At 36.0% G+C, this 14419-nt stretch overlaps 3 protein-coding genes across 7 annotated transcripts in view; 1 reads left to right on the top strand and 2 right to left on the bottom strand.

Moving 5' to 3' along the window:
- Positions 1–871: 871 nt before the first annotated feature.
- The window catches only part of LOC136418195 (uncharacterized Golgi apparatus membrane protein-like protein CG5021), a 54463-nt gene continuing 40915 nt past the window's right edge, over positions 872–14419 (bottom strand). The window contains exons 2-5 of one of the 3 annotated variants that reach the window (XM_066404184.1): positions 1764–1847; positions 1476–1710; positions 1266–1391; positions 872–1210 (exon numbers count right to left, since the gene is read on the bottom strand). In XM_066404184.1, the coding sequence (XP_066260281.1) occupies positions 1007–1210; positions 1266–1391; positions 1476–1710; positions 1764–1840 (642 nt within the window). In that variant the 5' untranslated portion in view covers positions 1841–1847 and the 3' untranslated portion in view covers positions 872–1006. Of the gene's footprint in view, positions 1211–1265; positions 1392–1475; positions 1711–1763; positions 1989–14419 lie in introns of those variants that run through there. The other 2 variants (XM_066404185.1, XM_066404183.1) reach the window with 2 other exon arrangements.
- Positions 2363–4148, top strand: LOC136418191 (uncharacterized). Of its 2 annotated transcripts, none has more exons than XM_066404176.1 (2): positions 2363–2402; positions 2762–4148. In XM_066404176.1, exon 2 carries the CDS (start codon positions 2833–2835, stop codon positions 3952–3954), a length of 1122 nt encoding a protein of 373 aa, XP_066260273.1. In that variant the 5' UTR covers positions 2363–2402; positions 2762–2832; the 3' UTR covers positions 3955–4148. The 2 variants fall into 2 exon arrangements, with proteins under 2 accessions (XP_066260273.1, XP_066260274.1); XM_066404177.1 differs by lacking the exon at positions 2363–2402 and adding an exon at positions 2669–2685.
- The window catches only part of nonC (serine/threonine-protein kinase Smg1), a 30256-nt gene continuing 20277 nt past the window's right edge, over positions 4441–14419 (bottom strand). For both annotated transcript variants that reach the window (XM_066404138.1, XM_066404140.1), the window contains 8 exons: positions 11297–11565; positions 11012–11240; positions 10748–10963; positions 10066–10688; positions 9690–9939; positions 8012–9623; positions 7336–7535; positions 4441–7279 (listed from right to left, as the gene is read on the bottom strand). In XM_066404138.1, the coding sequence (XP_066260235.1) occupies positions 7202–7279; positions 7336–7535; positions 8012–9623; positions 9690–9939; positions 10066–10688; positions 10748–10963; positions 11012–11240; positions 11297–11565 (3477 nt within the window). In that variant the 3' untranslated portion in view covers positions 4441–7201. The remainder of the gene's footprint in view (positions 7280–7335; positions 7536–8011; positions 9624–9689; positions 9940–10065; positions 10689–10747; positions 10964–11011; positions 11241–11296; positions 11566–14419) is intronic.

Below are 14419 nucleotides of genomic sequence, written 5' to 3'. Positions count from 1 at the left end.
TTATTCTTATTGGTTTTTTGCTAGATTCGGTTTTTTTGGGATTTATATGAAATTTAGCAAGAGGTAATGTATTGAATGTTCCTTGGCAATCGGTTTAGAAATTTAACTGTTTGATTACTTATAAAAAAATTAATATCCACACTAAAAAAAGCATATAAAGCCTGAAAATTTGCCTTTTGAGAGTTTTGCTTTCAGGAACATTTCAGAACTTTTTAACGCCTGTTTGTGATGGAAAATAAGATCATTAAGAAAGTTGATAATAATGTTTCGGAAATAAAATGTTCTAATTGAACAATTTCATACAATACTTGCCCTTGTCAGCGAAATATAGGATCATCATTTTGCTATAAAGGGTCTTCATAGAGTTTCACATTTGGACTTACTGGGTATTTTTTCACTACTAGTAAAACATAAAATCCAAGCGAAGTAATTCCTGAAATGAACCCCTTTTCGCTAATTTAATATTAAATTTTTATTGTAATCACAGAATAATATATTTATGGAATGTCTACTTGATATCCTTGCAAATCGCTTTGGTACTTTCACCCACACTGTTCCAGTTTTAAATCAAACATATGCTTAAACATTGGAAACTTCGTTTTAAAATATTTATTAAGAGTGAAATCATAGCATTATTTAGGTTCCTTATGGCGTTGTTTTGGTATTAACTTCTCTACGCGTTTAATCGCGAATTAATTCGCGGAAATAATCGAATTAGTTCGGAATTTTCTGCGGACGAAGCTGTTATTGTTGTTGTAAAAAATATGTTATTTATATTTTAAAATTTAAATCTGTGATATTGTGATATAACAATATTAATAGTTTATGCTTTTATTGTTTTCAATATAAACTAGGTGTAAGATAGCCATACTAGAGTTTGGATATTGTATTATCTTTATAAGTGTGTTCAATACACAATTTAATAAACAATATGATATCAGGTTTACTGTCATACAATTAGGATTTTTAAATAGATATTTATTACATTTACAAATTAAATATCACACTAAACTGTATTTGTGGGTTGACTTAAAGGATTTGCAGGTGGTGTAGTGGCCTGCCTTGTTACAATACTTAAGGCATTTTGCATCACCTGTCTTTTAAAGAAGTCTGAAGTAACAGAGCTCAAACTGTCCTTATTACCCACTTTGCACCTGATATATCCATGCAAATTGGCACCATTTAACGTTAGGGCAATTAACACCACAAGCTAAAACATACAATGAAACTGATCATAATTGAAAATACCAAGTTTAAGGGTTTACCATCCATTTTAGTTTTAACCCAAACAAAGCAATGAGAAAAAATAATCCCCACACTAAAGGGGATAATATAAGTGCAGTCCAAAAAATCCTGGCCTCTCTATCATTCACTCGACCCTGTACATATCCCTAAAAAGGGCCACATAGTAGGCACTGTTAGTAATGCACACAAAGCTATAGACTTCACATTGCTACATAACAAAACATCATTACCTTGCGAGCCTCATACACCCAATGTGATTTCCCTTCATCATCCACATAGTTCCACCATCTAAGTCCAACCATAAGTCTACCAGTGATGTTTTTTACAGTCCAAAAATCCATTGAAAGTAGAAGCACTATGACAACAAAACTTGTGATAAAACTGTCACTGAACCAGCCACATAGCATGTAGGCTGCTATACTTGCCAATCGAAAGCCTATGTGGCATAGTGTTACATAGGGGTGGCTGCAGAAGGTTAAGCTAAGAATGACTTAGTTGGGAAGTGAGTGAGAACTTACGTAAGGAGTCCTTTTTGACCATTTGTTTCTAGGTCTTCCTCGCCAAAGGCAAGGGTGTCGTCCTCAATTAGAGCCATACTCTTAATGTTTTTGGGCGTTAAAGTGAATCTTAATAAAAAATGTTTTAAGCAAAAGCCACGGTGGCAAGCTTGAAGAGATTATGTGTTACATGCAATATTTCTTTCCACACACTCAAATAGGGTATATGTAGATAATTGTAATTCAAATTTGGAAAAACGTAAAATACAAATTGTATTATTTGTTATTAAAATTGACAGGTTTGACATGTGGCAATCAGCTGATGCAAGTTCAAGCGCCTTTACTGGGATCAGGGCTGGATTCTAAAAATTTAGATATGGTAATCTAAGCCTGTATTAATTTCCAGCTTTGCATAAAAACTCTCAATGTAAGTTTACCGAAAAGGTTTTATAAGCACGGTACACAGCACATGCTCCTGGTTTCATGCGCACTGATGAATATTCTAACAATTACCGTAAGAAAAGAGAGTAGTCTGGCACTGTTGTATTTCCAAATCATGACCAAATTAAGCACTGTAGCTGACGAAATATGGCAACGTTGCACGCAGCACATCAGAGATTCTATGCCGTTGTGTAAACTGAGAATGTATAGATTTTCATGGTAAAATTCTTCTAGTATTATCATAATTAGCTGTCATTTTATCATAATTAGCTGATATTTCATTTTATTAATTTAAATTAAGCATTTTAGAACATCGCTGTGAAATTATAACCTAACCTAAAATTTAAAATAGTGAGGTAACAATGACGGTTGCCATGTACACAAAGTGTGTAAATAATTACTTTCAAATTAGCATTTTCGCCATAAATTTGCCTTTAAATATTTTATTAATAATTAAATTATTACCAATTTACAATATATTATATACGCGTGGTTTATTAAGGTAAAGCAACGTAAATTTTATTTTGACAAATCATAGGGTTTATTACTAATTAATTTTTCTGTTTTCCTACTTCTAGACGTCTTGCAGTACAGAATTCACATATTTGAAGAATTAAAATTCAAAATTGTTCCTTTGCTCTCCAGTACTATGGAAATGGACATTGATGATGACTTCTCAGATATATCAGAAGATAAAATTCACAGTTTCTTGCAATCCAAACTTAATGAAATTACTGCTGAAAAGCAAAACCTTGAAATCATGCTAAAAGAGCGGCAGCAGGAACTAAGCGAAACACCATCACAAGAAGCAACCCTTCAAGTAGAATCCCACTGGAAAAAGCTAGTTAATTGCAAATATGTCATAGGCTTCAAAGTAAGCTGCTCAGAAAAGTTCCAAGACATCCAGGTATGTCTTAATTATTGTGATAATTTTGAAAAAACTCTTGAGTATGAGACCAGAAGTTTCAGTGCAAGTGTAGCTTCATGTTCTAATCATGTTTCGTGTCAGTGTATAGTTTGTGGTGTTTTATTGCAGACTAACTTTTTTGATAACAAGCAGGCTTATGTCAGCATCAGTTTTGAAATGCCAGAGTTTTTGAAACAGTCACATACTAGTTTATCTGGATATATTCTGGCTACCATCTCTGGAAAGCTGGATCAAGTTAGTGCCGAGCTTCCAGACATTTCAATCTCTATAAATGATTTCACAACAATGCCCAACAATTTTTCTCTTCAAGACCAATCATTACCAAATCTACTGACTTTAATTGCAAGTGGCCAGCAAAGTGACTTGGTAATGATTCTTCCTGATGAGTGGGTCACTCCACTTGAGTGCACTTTTGAAATCAATTGCTCCCTTACTTATTTACATGTAGGAAATGGATGCTTCTATCTGGCTAATAGGGTATCAGAAGTGTTTGATAGGAGTGTTCTTATTGTACACCCTGATAATCAATCTAAAGAATTATTTCTAAAAGTGTATACTGCAAATGAAAATGTGCTGTACCCCTTTGTTCATCATTTACTGAGTAACATTAAAGGTAGTTATATTCTTCCTAAATCAGTTTTTTTGAAAATGAGTATAAGCCGAGGGATTGTAAGGAAGAACTTACTGAAAGAGTTTAGAAATAACATGTTAAGTGAAGTTTCAGCGGGTCGGATGTACTGTAAAAGTTTGGAAGTAGTTGGGGGTAACACTACGAGAAGCAAACTGAATGATCGAGAGTCAAAAACTGATTTGACATTTCTACAAGTTACGTCTTCAAGTTAATTCAACAAAATTTCCTTTTAAACATATTTATTTAACAATAAAATAATGACAGAATAGCAATTGGCACTAACGCAACATAACAAGCTCAAACCAAGCTGTCAACACCTCTTCAAATATATACTTTAACGTTCCTAGCGCACCTGTGCCGATTTCCATTCGCGAAGAAATGAAGTTACAATTTACCTAATTAAGTTAAAAGAAAACCTTAGATTTACTGTTACAAGTAAAGATTATTTCACTACTACACATCTAAAACGTTAACCGTGGTTTTGTTGCGAATATAATAACGCGGGTATATCTGAATGAAGCATTCGATTTTGTCGAAGGGACACCTAGGTGTATGGGAATTTATTGTCTCGGCTCGAATTTAGAAAAAAAAGAAATCCAGAATTGTAATAAGATGTAAATTTTAAAAAAATGTTGGTTAAATACATTTTTTCTTCAAATTATGGAAGTTTTGTGATTTATTTCAGAAGATGTAGATTCAAATTAGTTATGTGTACTAAACTGTCTCTAGATTGTATTGTGTGATCTGGAGCCTTTACAATGCAAATATCATTCGCCAGTATTTTCGAAAATTACAACTGCAAAAAAAAACTGTTCTTATAATTTTAATTCCCCCCTATTAAAATTAGAATAAAACGATTTTATATAACTGATTCAAAAAAGTGAAAACATATTTTTTTAAATTAACTTGTATATTAGATCATTATAATTTTGGAAGAAAATTAACCTGTAATTTACCGCACAAATCATTGCCGTATTAAGCAAACTAACTCAAAAGCTACACGATATGAGATATGGTTGTAGAATGTTATTAAAATCACCGACAAAGTTCTATGTGTAAAAGAAAGACTTATGTCGTGGCAACACCAACATATTTCGCAATATAGTCCTATAATCGTGGACATTTATGTGCTTATTATAACTACCCATATTGAGAATACTATGAATTCAGAATGTAAAGTGCAAAAAGTGTCATAATATTGAGCTGTGTGAACCAATCGTTGCATGGTTCCATTTGTGGTCTTCCAACCATAGAGTGTGTAGTGGTTGTTGTTATTTTCTAAAAACAGACTTCCATCACATTGCACTGTCCCACAAAATAAGACGACATGAAAGTCTGCTTTGGAACAGTCTCATATAAGTATGATTACAAACGCCTGCATCGAAACACTTCCTTAATTTATGAAACAGACAAATCACTGCAATGTTAGCTTTTTTTAGTTTATAGATTTGCTTGTCAAAAGACCCAGCATCCAGCCAAATACCGACGAAAATGGTTGTTTCCTTTGGATAAAATTTCATCGTATAAACTCAATTGTATTGCAATTCCTTTTGAATGCTTTAAAAGAAATAACTTTTAATCGGTTTGAAAGATTCATAAGTACTGCGCATTTTATCGACTTGCATCATTCAGACAATTCCCTATAATAGGTGCGTTAAAGAAGTTTCTATTATATAAAAATCGTTAAATTATAGACAAATATCTCATAAAATTGCTTCTCTAAGCTAGAAATTTCGCTAAGTTTTGGTCGTCCTAAAATGCAAAAATGTGAAATAATAATTGGCATGAGCTTAATAGAGGCTATTTAAACCAAATAAAAAATAAGGCCTGTTGTAGCGCATACTTCCATAATAATAATACATTGCTCTACTATGTTGATTTTGGTGTGAAAAAGTGGTGATGAATCACATTACTTCTACTAGGTTTAGCACACACACACGTGTGCGATGTTGCTAAATCTTCAGCAATTCCTAGAATTTTGGGAATATTTTTATATCTATCTTACATTTCACTCGAGGTAAATCGTGAAAGTTTTGGCAATATTGGTTAGCGCGTACATACATGAATTAGTATAGGTGGAAGCCGCTTACGCACGATTGTATCTTACTACCCAATCCAGCTGTGTGATTGATTTTGAAGGCGTGCAGAATTTGCAAAGTACAAGTAACGCCAATACCACCATGATCACCAATGCAAATCATTTGTAATGAGCGTATATTACGAAAGTATGTAGTTTCAATCTTTACAGCATTTTCTATTGGAAAAACTAGTGCAAATGTAGTGTATTAACATATAACATCAAGAATTTTTCATTGATGTGGAGTAAGTGAAGGTATTTAGGGCAAAAGGGGAAACATACTATATACCAGACAACGTAGTTTTTCCAATTTAACTAACAAAATTGGAGGCGTCCCGATCCTTTGCAACCTATCGGGCTAAGATTTATGGTCTATATCTGATATTTCCTACCACTCCATTTGGAAGCAAGGATTTTTAATAGTTCTTGAGATGGAAATTAAATATCTCTTCTTGATCAATAGTGTTCTTTTAATAGTAGCGTAATTGTATTATTCTTTTAATAGTAGCGAACTATTTCCTTACGTTTGGAGTAAGAATTTCATCAGGATCTTAGAAATTGAATAGAATGAAGTAATATGAATGACAATATACTAGTTCTGCACTAAACTTACCAATTAAAATCGTTGTCTAAATGACACTAAATGAAGAATTTCCCTATAACAAAACTTATAAATGTAGAGAAGCAAAACTATGGCGTTTTCTTACTAAACACCCAATGCATACAACCCTTTGACAGGCCGGTGACAGAAGTAGTTGCGCAAAATTTGGCCAAAACATGGAAGTCGCCCAAATAAAATTAAAATATTTCGGAAATTTCCAAATTTCGCAAACTGACACGGGGTTCCGAAACGCCCCCACACATAAGACAGATGTTCCCCTAGGTTAACACGAACCTTACACGTGTACTGTCAATCTCTGACAAGTAGAATTATTTATGAAATATAAGCAGTATTACCGCGCCCATACACCTACTTAGTATATTCGCTCACCCTGTTAAGACGGCAGCCCAAACATGCATCTCGTATGTTAACATAAACTTCAGAAGAACAGCAGGTCCAATTAAGAATTTATTTACCCGCCGAACAAGGCAACCAGACACCGACTTAGATAAAATGGGTGGAGCTTAATACCGACAAGCAATGACAAACAAGGAAGGGTGGGACCTCATTAGACCCCGCCCTCGGACGTGCGCCATGAACTGCTTAACCGCGCCTCTCGCGCTCTACTATAAGGTGGTCGGATGCTGCGGTTGCGCATTGACTGGCAACAGCTCCGTCTCCACTTTAATTCAGATTTGATTTTGTTGATTTCGAAGAGTGAGAGCCAGCGCGCGTCCCTCGAGGACCGTCAGCCCAGGGACGCGCCTTCGCCACGCACACGTCACACCCACGGCGTCCAACCCTCGTAGAGGAGAGCCAGATTATCCAAGCTAGTGGCTTCGCATATTACGTAGTCCACCTACAAAAAATTGATTTGTTAAGGTATTTGGAAGTGAACGAAAAATTGTGATGTACCTGCTCCTGTGCTGTACATTTTCTGCCTGGATCTGGATCTCGGCCCTCCAACTTCATCTTCACTCTACGCCAGACGTTCAAAGCGTACGCGTTGCGCTGTTGAACTTTGCTCTCGCCCTTGCTCCTGTCATTCGTTAAAACGCAGCTCTGTCGACGTAGGCGCGGTTGGCTGGTCTTCGATTCCTGTAAGCTCAACAGACCTGCCAAACAAAAAAATCTCCTGTACCTAATCTAACATATTCCAAGTAACATGTCAAATGGTAGGGCGATAGAATTATAGATAAAGTATTCAGTGAAGGTTCTTATTCATAATTATGTATGATTTGAAACCAAACCAAAGAAAGGCAAACGTAACAAGTGGAACCGGCCAGCAAAATGGTAGTACAGTTACAGTCCATAAAATTATCAACAAATAACCATACGTAAATATAATGTATTACTCAATAAACCTAAAATATACAGGGTGCACCATTTAAATAAAGACATATTGTTCGTTTGAAATAAGCTGTGTTCCAATCTCCAATCTTTGGATAAAACGCTACTAGTTTTAAATATATAAATTATTTCACATAAGTGGACGACACCCTCTGTGGCCAATTGTGAAATTCGAAAATAATACATTGTGTAAACGGAATGAAACTAACATATCAAAGCTGCAATAAATACTAGTTCTTACCTTCATAGACATCATTTGTATTCTTCCGAATATAGTCCAAATGGCCCAGCATCTCCTCGAGCAAATCTTTATCCATAGAGTGGTCTTTGAACGAACTGAATAATGCATTGAACCGTTCCACGTATTTCCTGTAGTCGTGAATGAAATACTGAGTGTTCTGACCGTAATCGTCGATCTTGGTCATTGCCTTCAACAGACCCTTCACGTCCTGCATCAGTCGCGAATGTATATTATAAATCGCCTTGAAGTTGTTCGTCAGAGACACCAAACTGTCGGTCGACGTAAACAGCGTTTCTTTTTTCTCCACTAGCTTCTTCTGGTAGATGCTAATAATTTCAGTGACTTGCATGGCTACTTGATGGAGCCACCGCGGATCTTCGATCAAATCTAAAGAAAGCATGCTTAAAATACTCTCCTCAGCTGGTAATAGTGTGTCAATTTTGGTTTCGTTATATTGGCAGGCTTGACGCCACTTATCGAAGCAACTTAAAAACATTTTATCGTAGTCTTTGGTGGTTTCAACGTTGGAAGTTCTTAACACCTCGTGCTGCAAGATGGTGCTATAGGATTGAAGGATGTTTGAAGCGATTTTCTGCTCCAAATTCAATTGAGAATCACGAGTCCTTACTGCGTTTTCAAATGCTGCAAGTATCTCTACTACATTGGGATTCGCACCTTTAGCCCAATTAAGCCGTTGATAAGCCTTCTCGATTAGCTTCTGCTGCTTCTCTTTAGCTTCCTTAAGCAGCTTAAAGGTGACTTGCAAATTTGCCAAATCTCCTTGCATGTCCAGCACGAACTTAGTTCGAGCTGAAGGAAAGTTGTTCATGGTTAAAACGTCGTCGAACATTAAACTGTGCACGGCTAATTGACTCTGCAGCCTAAAAGCGCTGCTTTGCAATATTGTTAACTTTTGCTCGATTTTCTTGGGCTCCTGAATCTTCTCCCAAGCGAATTTTAGACTAGTTTCCAGGCCGGACGCCTGTGACACTACGCTGTTACTGAACACGCCATCTTTCAATAGCAAACTATAGGCTTTCTGATAAAGTTCATCGATAGGGACTTTGCTTTCCGCCCCTATGTCCTCTTGTTCGATTTCATGTGTTACATCCAGATCTAACTGCTGTAAAAGCAGACATATGGCATAAGTTATAATTTCTGGGGTTACCCCCAAAAGCTGTCGAGAAATGAACTCTGCAGTAAACTGTTTTACTGGTTTAGTTAACACTTCATCAGAGAATACCAAGCTTGGTAAATTGCATTGAATGCCTTGGCACATCTGCTGGGCCGAACTGAAGAATTCGGTCACTGCTACCAGCTTCTTAAGGAAAAATATGTTTTCTAGCACGCTCTTCACTTGCTGATTAAAGATATGAGGGGCGATGTTCTTAGCCTCTTTTACATGATCCAATTTCTTCCACGCTCTAGGTAAATCTAGAGATCCTAAAGTGGAGACTAAATTGCTTATTTCCTGTGAGATTTTCTCAAATAATCCATTAAAGCCCATCAGCAACATTTTGCCCTGACTTAAGCACTCTGAAGCGGTAGGAATTAGGGATAAGTACTTATTTTGAATTACTGCCACTTTTTGGAGGATAAAATCGTATGTTGTCTAATTTAAAAAAATATATATAAGAATTAATAACTATTCACACTGGATAAATACTTTTGAACTTACATGGACGTCCACATGCATCAAAACGCACGTTAGAAGTTTTTCCAAGTCGCTCAGCATATCCTGAATGGGTATTTCGGCGTCTGATATTATGTGGTTTAAATCAGAGATCATTGCCTGGACGGTAACTTCGTCCGAATGGATTTTTTTCATGGTTTCGGGTAGAATAATTGTGTGGAAGTTGAAATTCAAGTCATATAGGCCTTTATAGACGGAATTCGCTGTTTTAATGCCTTCGATTATTTGGTAAAGCCTGAAAAGTATACTTTAAGTTAAAGGAACTCTAATCAGATGACAACGAAAACGAAAAATTACCTAGTAACCCAACATTTGAAAGCCAAAAACTCTTTAACGGTACCATTTTCAATCCGAAACTCACCTGACATCATCCTCCGCCTTCATCGGAATATTATTCACCATCTCCACAGCTCTTATACTATGTAACACCAAATCATCCAAGAACCAATCCCCTTCCCTGGAAGTCAATTTAATCAGCCAATTACCGCTTTTCTGAGCAGCGATCTCTGAGGTCAAAAACATCCGATTAAGCAACAGTAACTCTCCAGCCAACACGAACTTTAAAGCCTTGTCCGCGTTCTTTTCTTGAGTCAAAAATGTATCCACGTTCTTTTTTGCCTGATTGTAAGCTGATTCCAACGAGTGCGTGGGATCTTTAGTGTGAATAGCCGTCAGTTCTTCGAATAATTTGTTCACTTGCATTAAAGTCTCCTTGTAGTAGTTGTCTAAGGCATATGCGACGTTGATGATTTGAGCGCTGTTTTGGGTCTTGCTTTCTAGGAAGGTCTTGAATTCTTCAATGACCAAATCGCAGCCCTCAGTGCTTTTGGTCTCCAAAAGGTAATTCGCCCATTTTCTATAAAGGTTCATTCTATGGTTGTCAATATATGGATTGGGGCATTGCACCAACAAGGAAAAATAGTCTTGGAAGGTTTGGATGCATTTCCTGGTGTGCAGATTCAGGTTTTGGGCCAGTTGTGCCACCTGGTTATAAAAGAAATAATTATTGACTGCTTGAGGTGGTGACTTGGAGAGGACCTTACTTCGACTTCAGATTCTTCACATTGAGAAATCACATCATCTTTACCGGCGTTATGCAGGAATTCCTTCACTAAGTCAAAGATGTTGACACTCTCTTCATTGACGTTGAATTTGAGCTCATTGAGCCACTGCACGAACTGTTGAGTTTCAAACGAAGTCAAAAGCTGCTTAAAGGTTTTTATGTGCATTTCGCAGTCTTTGGAGATATCGCATAAGCCCTGTAATTGTTGGTTATTTTATGAACAAATCAGCGCATTTAACCTTACCTTGCGAGCAACATTCATAGTGTCCTGACTCTTCACATATGCATCGTAGAGAGAAGGTAGTTTATACAAAGAATGTTTTTTAGGCCCCTGAGCTTCCGCTTCTTTCACTAGGGCCAATTGCTGATGTAGATCTTGAAGCTGATCTTCAATTTCATCGATTCCTTGTTTCAATTTGAAACATTCGTTTACCTGATCCACTATGCTAGGAATTTCGTTCAAGATTTCTTCCCTATAACTTCATGTGTAATACGCTTTTTATGTACATATGGTAATTCAAAGACTTACTTGTTTTCCTGCCACTCAACTTTCATCTCCGTACACCTAACATTAAACATAGATAACGTGACTTCACGTTCTAACTCCTTTCTTGTTTGCCTTTTTCCGGGTTCCGTGACGTTAGTGGAACCTCCAAAAGTGGTACCGGCCAGCACTTCTCCTCCCACAGTCCAGTCAATCAGTGGGTCATAGACGAAGGCTTCCAGCAGGGTCAGGAGAGTTTCTCGACCCTTGCGCATAGTTTTTAGGACGTTCTCGCAGGCAACTCGGAAAATACCCTGAAAATATCAATCACACTGTTGAGACCATACAAACAGACAATTTTTCAATTTTTATATCAAATTAACAGTCTATCTTGGAAACGAATTTATATTTTATATTAACGAATTTCGGATTTTCAGAGAACACATCCAGGAATTTGGTCGGTTTATGTCATATATCATAAAATTATATCTAAGTTTCTTTTTATCATTTTCGAGTGTCTTCTTGTATAGATCTATTTCTTTTAATTTCACTGACTAATACTCAAATGCCATGATATGTTCCATTTCAAATACAGTAGAACTTGGTTATAATGAACTCGAGGAGATCGGAGATTTTGTTTGTTGTAACCAGTTGTCGATAATATATATGTCGGAGATTTATTAGTTTTTAAGATGTGTAAAAGTAACATTAGGATAGACAATAAGATGAAGAGCAGGCTGACAGGGCCATCTGAAGACAAAGCACTGTCGAACGAGGTCACTATTGCCACGGCGCGCTTAAGTGGCCATGTGTGCTAATTATTTGGGTGACACTAAACTATTGGTTCCTTTGTAATAGGGACTAGCAGGTACTTTTCCCACGGTTCTGAAGGACCCACCAAAACTGGGAAAGTTAAGACAAGAGGGACAAAGAACGGGCAGTTAATAGATTGATGGGAAGAAGAGCGGTCGTGGAATAGTGAACTGGTTTGTCTGTCTCTTCTATCTTTCTTTTTCTGTTAATAAAAAGAAGCAATCTACAAAATACAAAAAAATGGAGAATACTTCTCAAGTTACTCCGACATATATGTTCGAGTTAAATAGAACGTATGCAAAAACATTTTTTGAAGATAAAATTTATTTCAAAATTGAACAGAAACCACAAATGAATTTAAATATGAATTACTTACATATCAAATTACCCTAAAATTACATTCTGTAATATCTAAAAAATATATTTTTTTCCGTTTCAAAATAGTGGGTAATTTTATTTTGTATTTGATTTTTTACAAATGATTGTCTTTCAATATAATTATAAAATTTGTAAAAAGCTTGAAATACAGAAGTTTCAGTGTTAGAACAGTGCAAGAGTTTAGAAATCTTATTCATATAATTGAGAGACTCGGACACATTTTGTAGATCATTTTCGTTAACTGCTTCTTCTTCATTTTCACTATCCATGTTGGATTTCTGATACAAGTGTTCACGTCCAAAATTCAATAGTCTTTATGTTCTCAAATTTATTGTCTGTAAGAGTCAAGTTTGTTCAATTTATGACTCCTTTTCTTAAAACAGAAGAAAGAAGAAAGTATGGGTTTTTGGGTCTTTTGTTTCTTGAAGTTAGTATTTTCACCCATGTAAAGACCAGATGACCAGGACAATAAATCAAGAGAATGGTTGCAATGTTTGACCCTTTTAATACTGATGGGTGGTAAAAGTGTGAGCTTTTAGTAGTTAGTTCGTTACAGATCTTTTGACCGTTAACACGTGCCTTCTGACTGTAATAAAGAAATTAGAGTTCTAACAGAAACGATCTGTCTTAGATTCTTTTATTTCTATACCCCATAATCTCACAATCCAGGAATTCTTCTATAGAGACCGTCTCAGAATGAAAAAAAAACAAGCATAACGTTCAATATGTGATCCGGGGATCCCCCGATGTTGAGAATTTTCATGAAAAAATCTATTAGTTCGTTGTAACCGTTAATATCTCCTTGTTTTGTGTTGAAATGTATCTGCTTAAACCGATTATTCGTTATACAGTACCGAGCAAAAGTAAAGCAACTTTTGTTATTTGCTTTAAATCCATCCAGGACATACGGTATATAACAACCTAATGCAGATAATTTCTACTAGCTAAGAGTAGAGTATAAACAACTAATATTCAGTTTTTTACCAACTCGTTTTTTATTATTGTTAAAAAAATGTGTTTTTAATGCGAGCAAAAATATAGCAACTTTTAGCATTTCAATGTAAAATCAGCCTATTTATTTTTCATTCTAATTCTGCCCGTGTCGTTGAAGTGCCTTTTAGTGAAAAATATGCCAAAAGGAAAAAAACGTTCTCTAGATATAAAGCAATTAATAATAACAAAATATCAAAATGGAATTAAACAAGTGACCATCGCAAAACAACTAAACTTAACTAAAAGTGTTGTTTCAAGAACTATAAAGAGATTTCAATTAAGAGGAACATTGGACAACCCAATTAAAACAGGAAGACCGAAGAAAACCACTATTCGTGAAGATCGTCGCATCAGACAAATATCTGAAGATCAACCGTTTAAAACAGCCGTCGATATAAAACGCGAATTAAAAACGCAACAAAATATATCTGTGCATACCATCCGACGTCGTTTGAAAGATTTTGGACTTCAAGCACGAAAGCCTTCCAAAAAACCATTCATATCTAAGAAAAACAGACGTGCCCGAATGGATTTCGCCAATGAACACTTTTTGTGGAACGACATGAAATGGAATACAGTGCTTTTCTCAGACGAAAGTAAGTTTAATTTGCATTCATCTGATGGTATTCAATGGGTGAGACGTCCGCATGGCCAAAGATATCAGCCCAAATACACTTTGAGCACGATCAAACATGGCGGTGGAAATGTCATGATATGGGGATGCTTTTCCAAAGCAGGTGTGGGCCCTATTGTGAGAATAAACGGCATTATGGATCGATATCAATATTTAAATATTCTAAGGGACCGTTTACTACCTTATGCTGAAGCTAATATGCCCCTTCTCTGGAAATTTCAACACGACAACGATCCAAAGCACACCGCTAAAATCGTTAAAAAATTTTTAATGGATCAGAAAGTGAATGTGCTCAAATGGCCCGCTCAAAGTCCAGACCTCAATCCTATTGAGAATTTATGGGAATTGGT

Source organism: Euwallacea similis, chromosome 33 (assembly GCF_039881205.1).
Source record: "Euwallacea similis isolate ESF13 chromosome 33, ESF131.1, whole genome shotgun sequence".
NCBI classification, from domain to species: domain Eukaryota; kingdom Metazoa; phylum Arthropoda; class Insecta; order Coleoptera; family Curculionidae; genus Euwallacea; species Euwallacea similis.
Note: the sequence above shows the minus strand (reverse complement) of the source record. Positions and strands in the feature narration are given on the sequence as shown.

Excerpts from the sequence above, each read along its gene's own strand:
- LOC136418191 (XM_066404176.1), top strand. The coding sequence starts at position 2,833 with ATGGAAATGGACATTGATGATGACTTCTCAGATATATCAGAAGATAAA.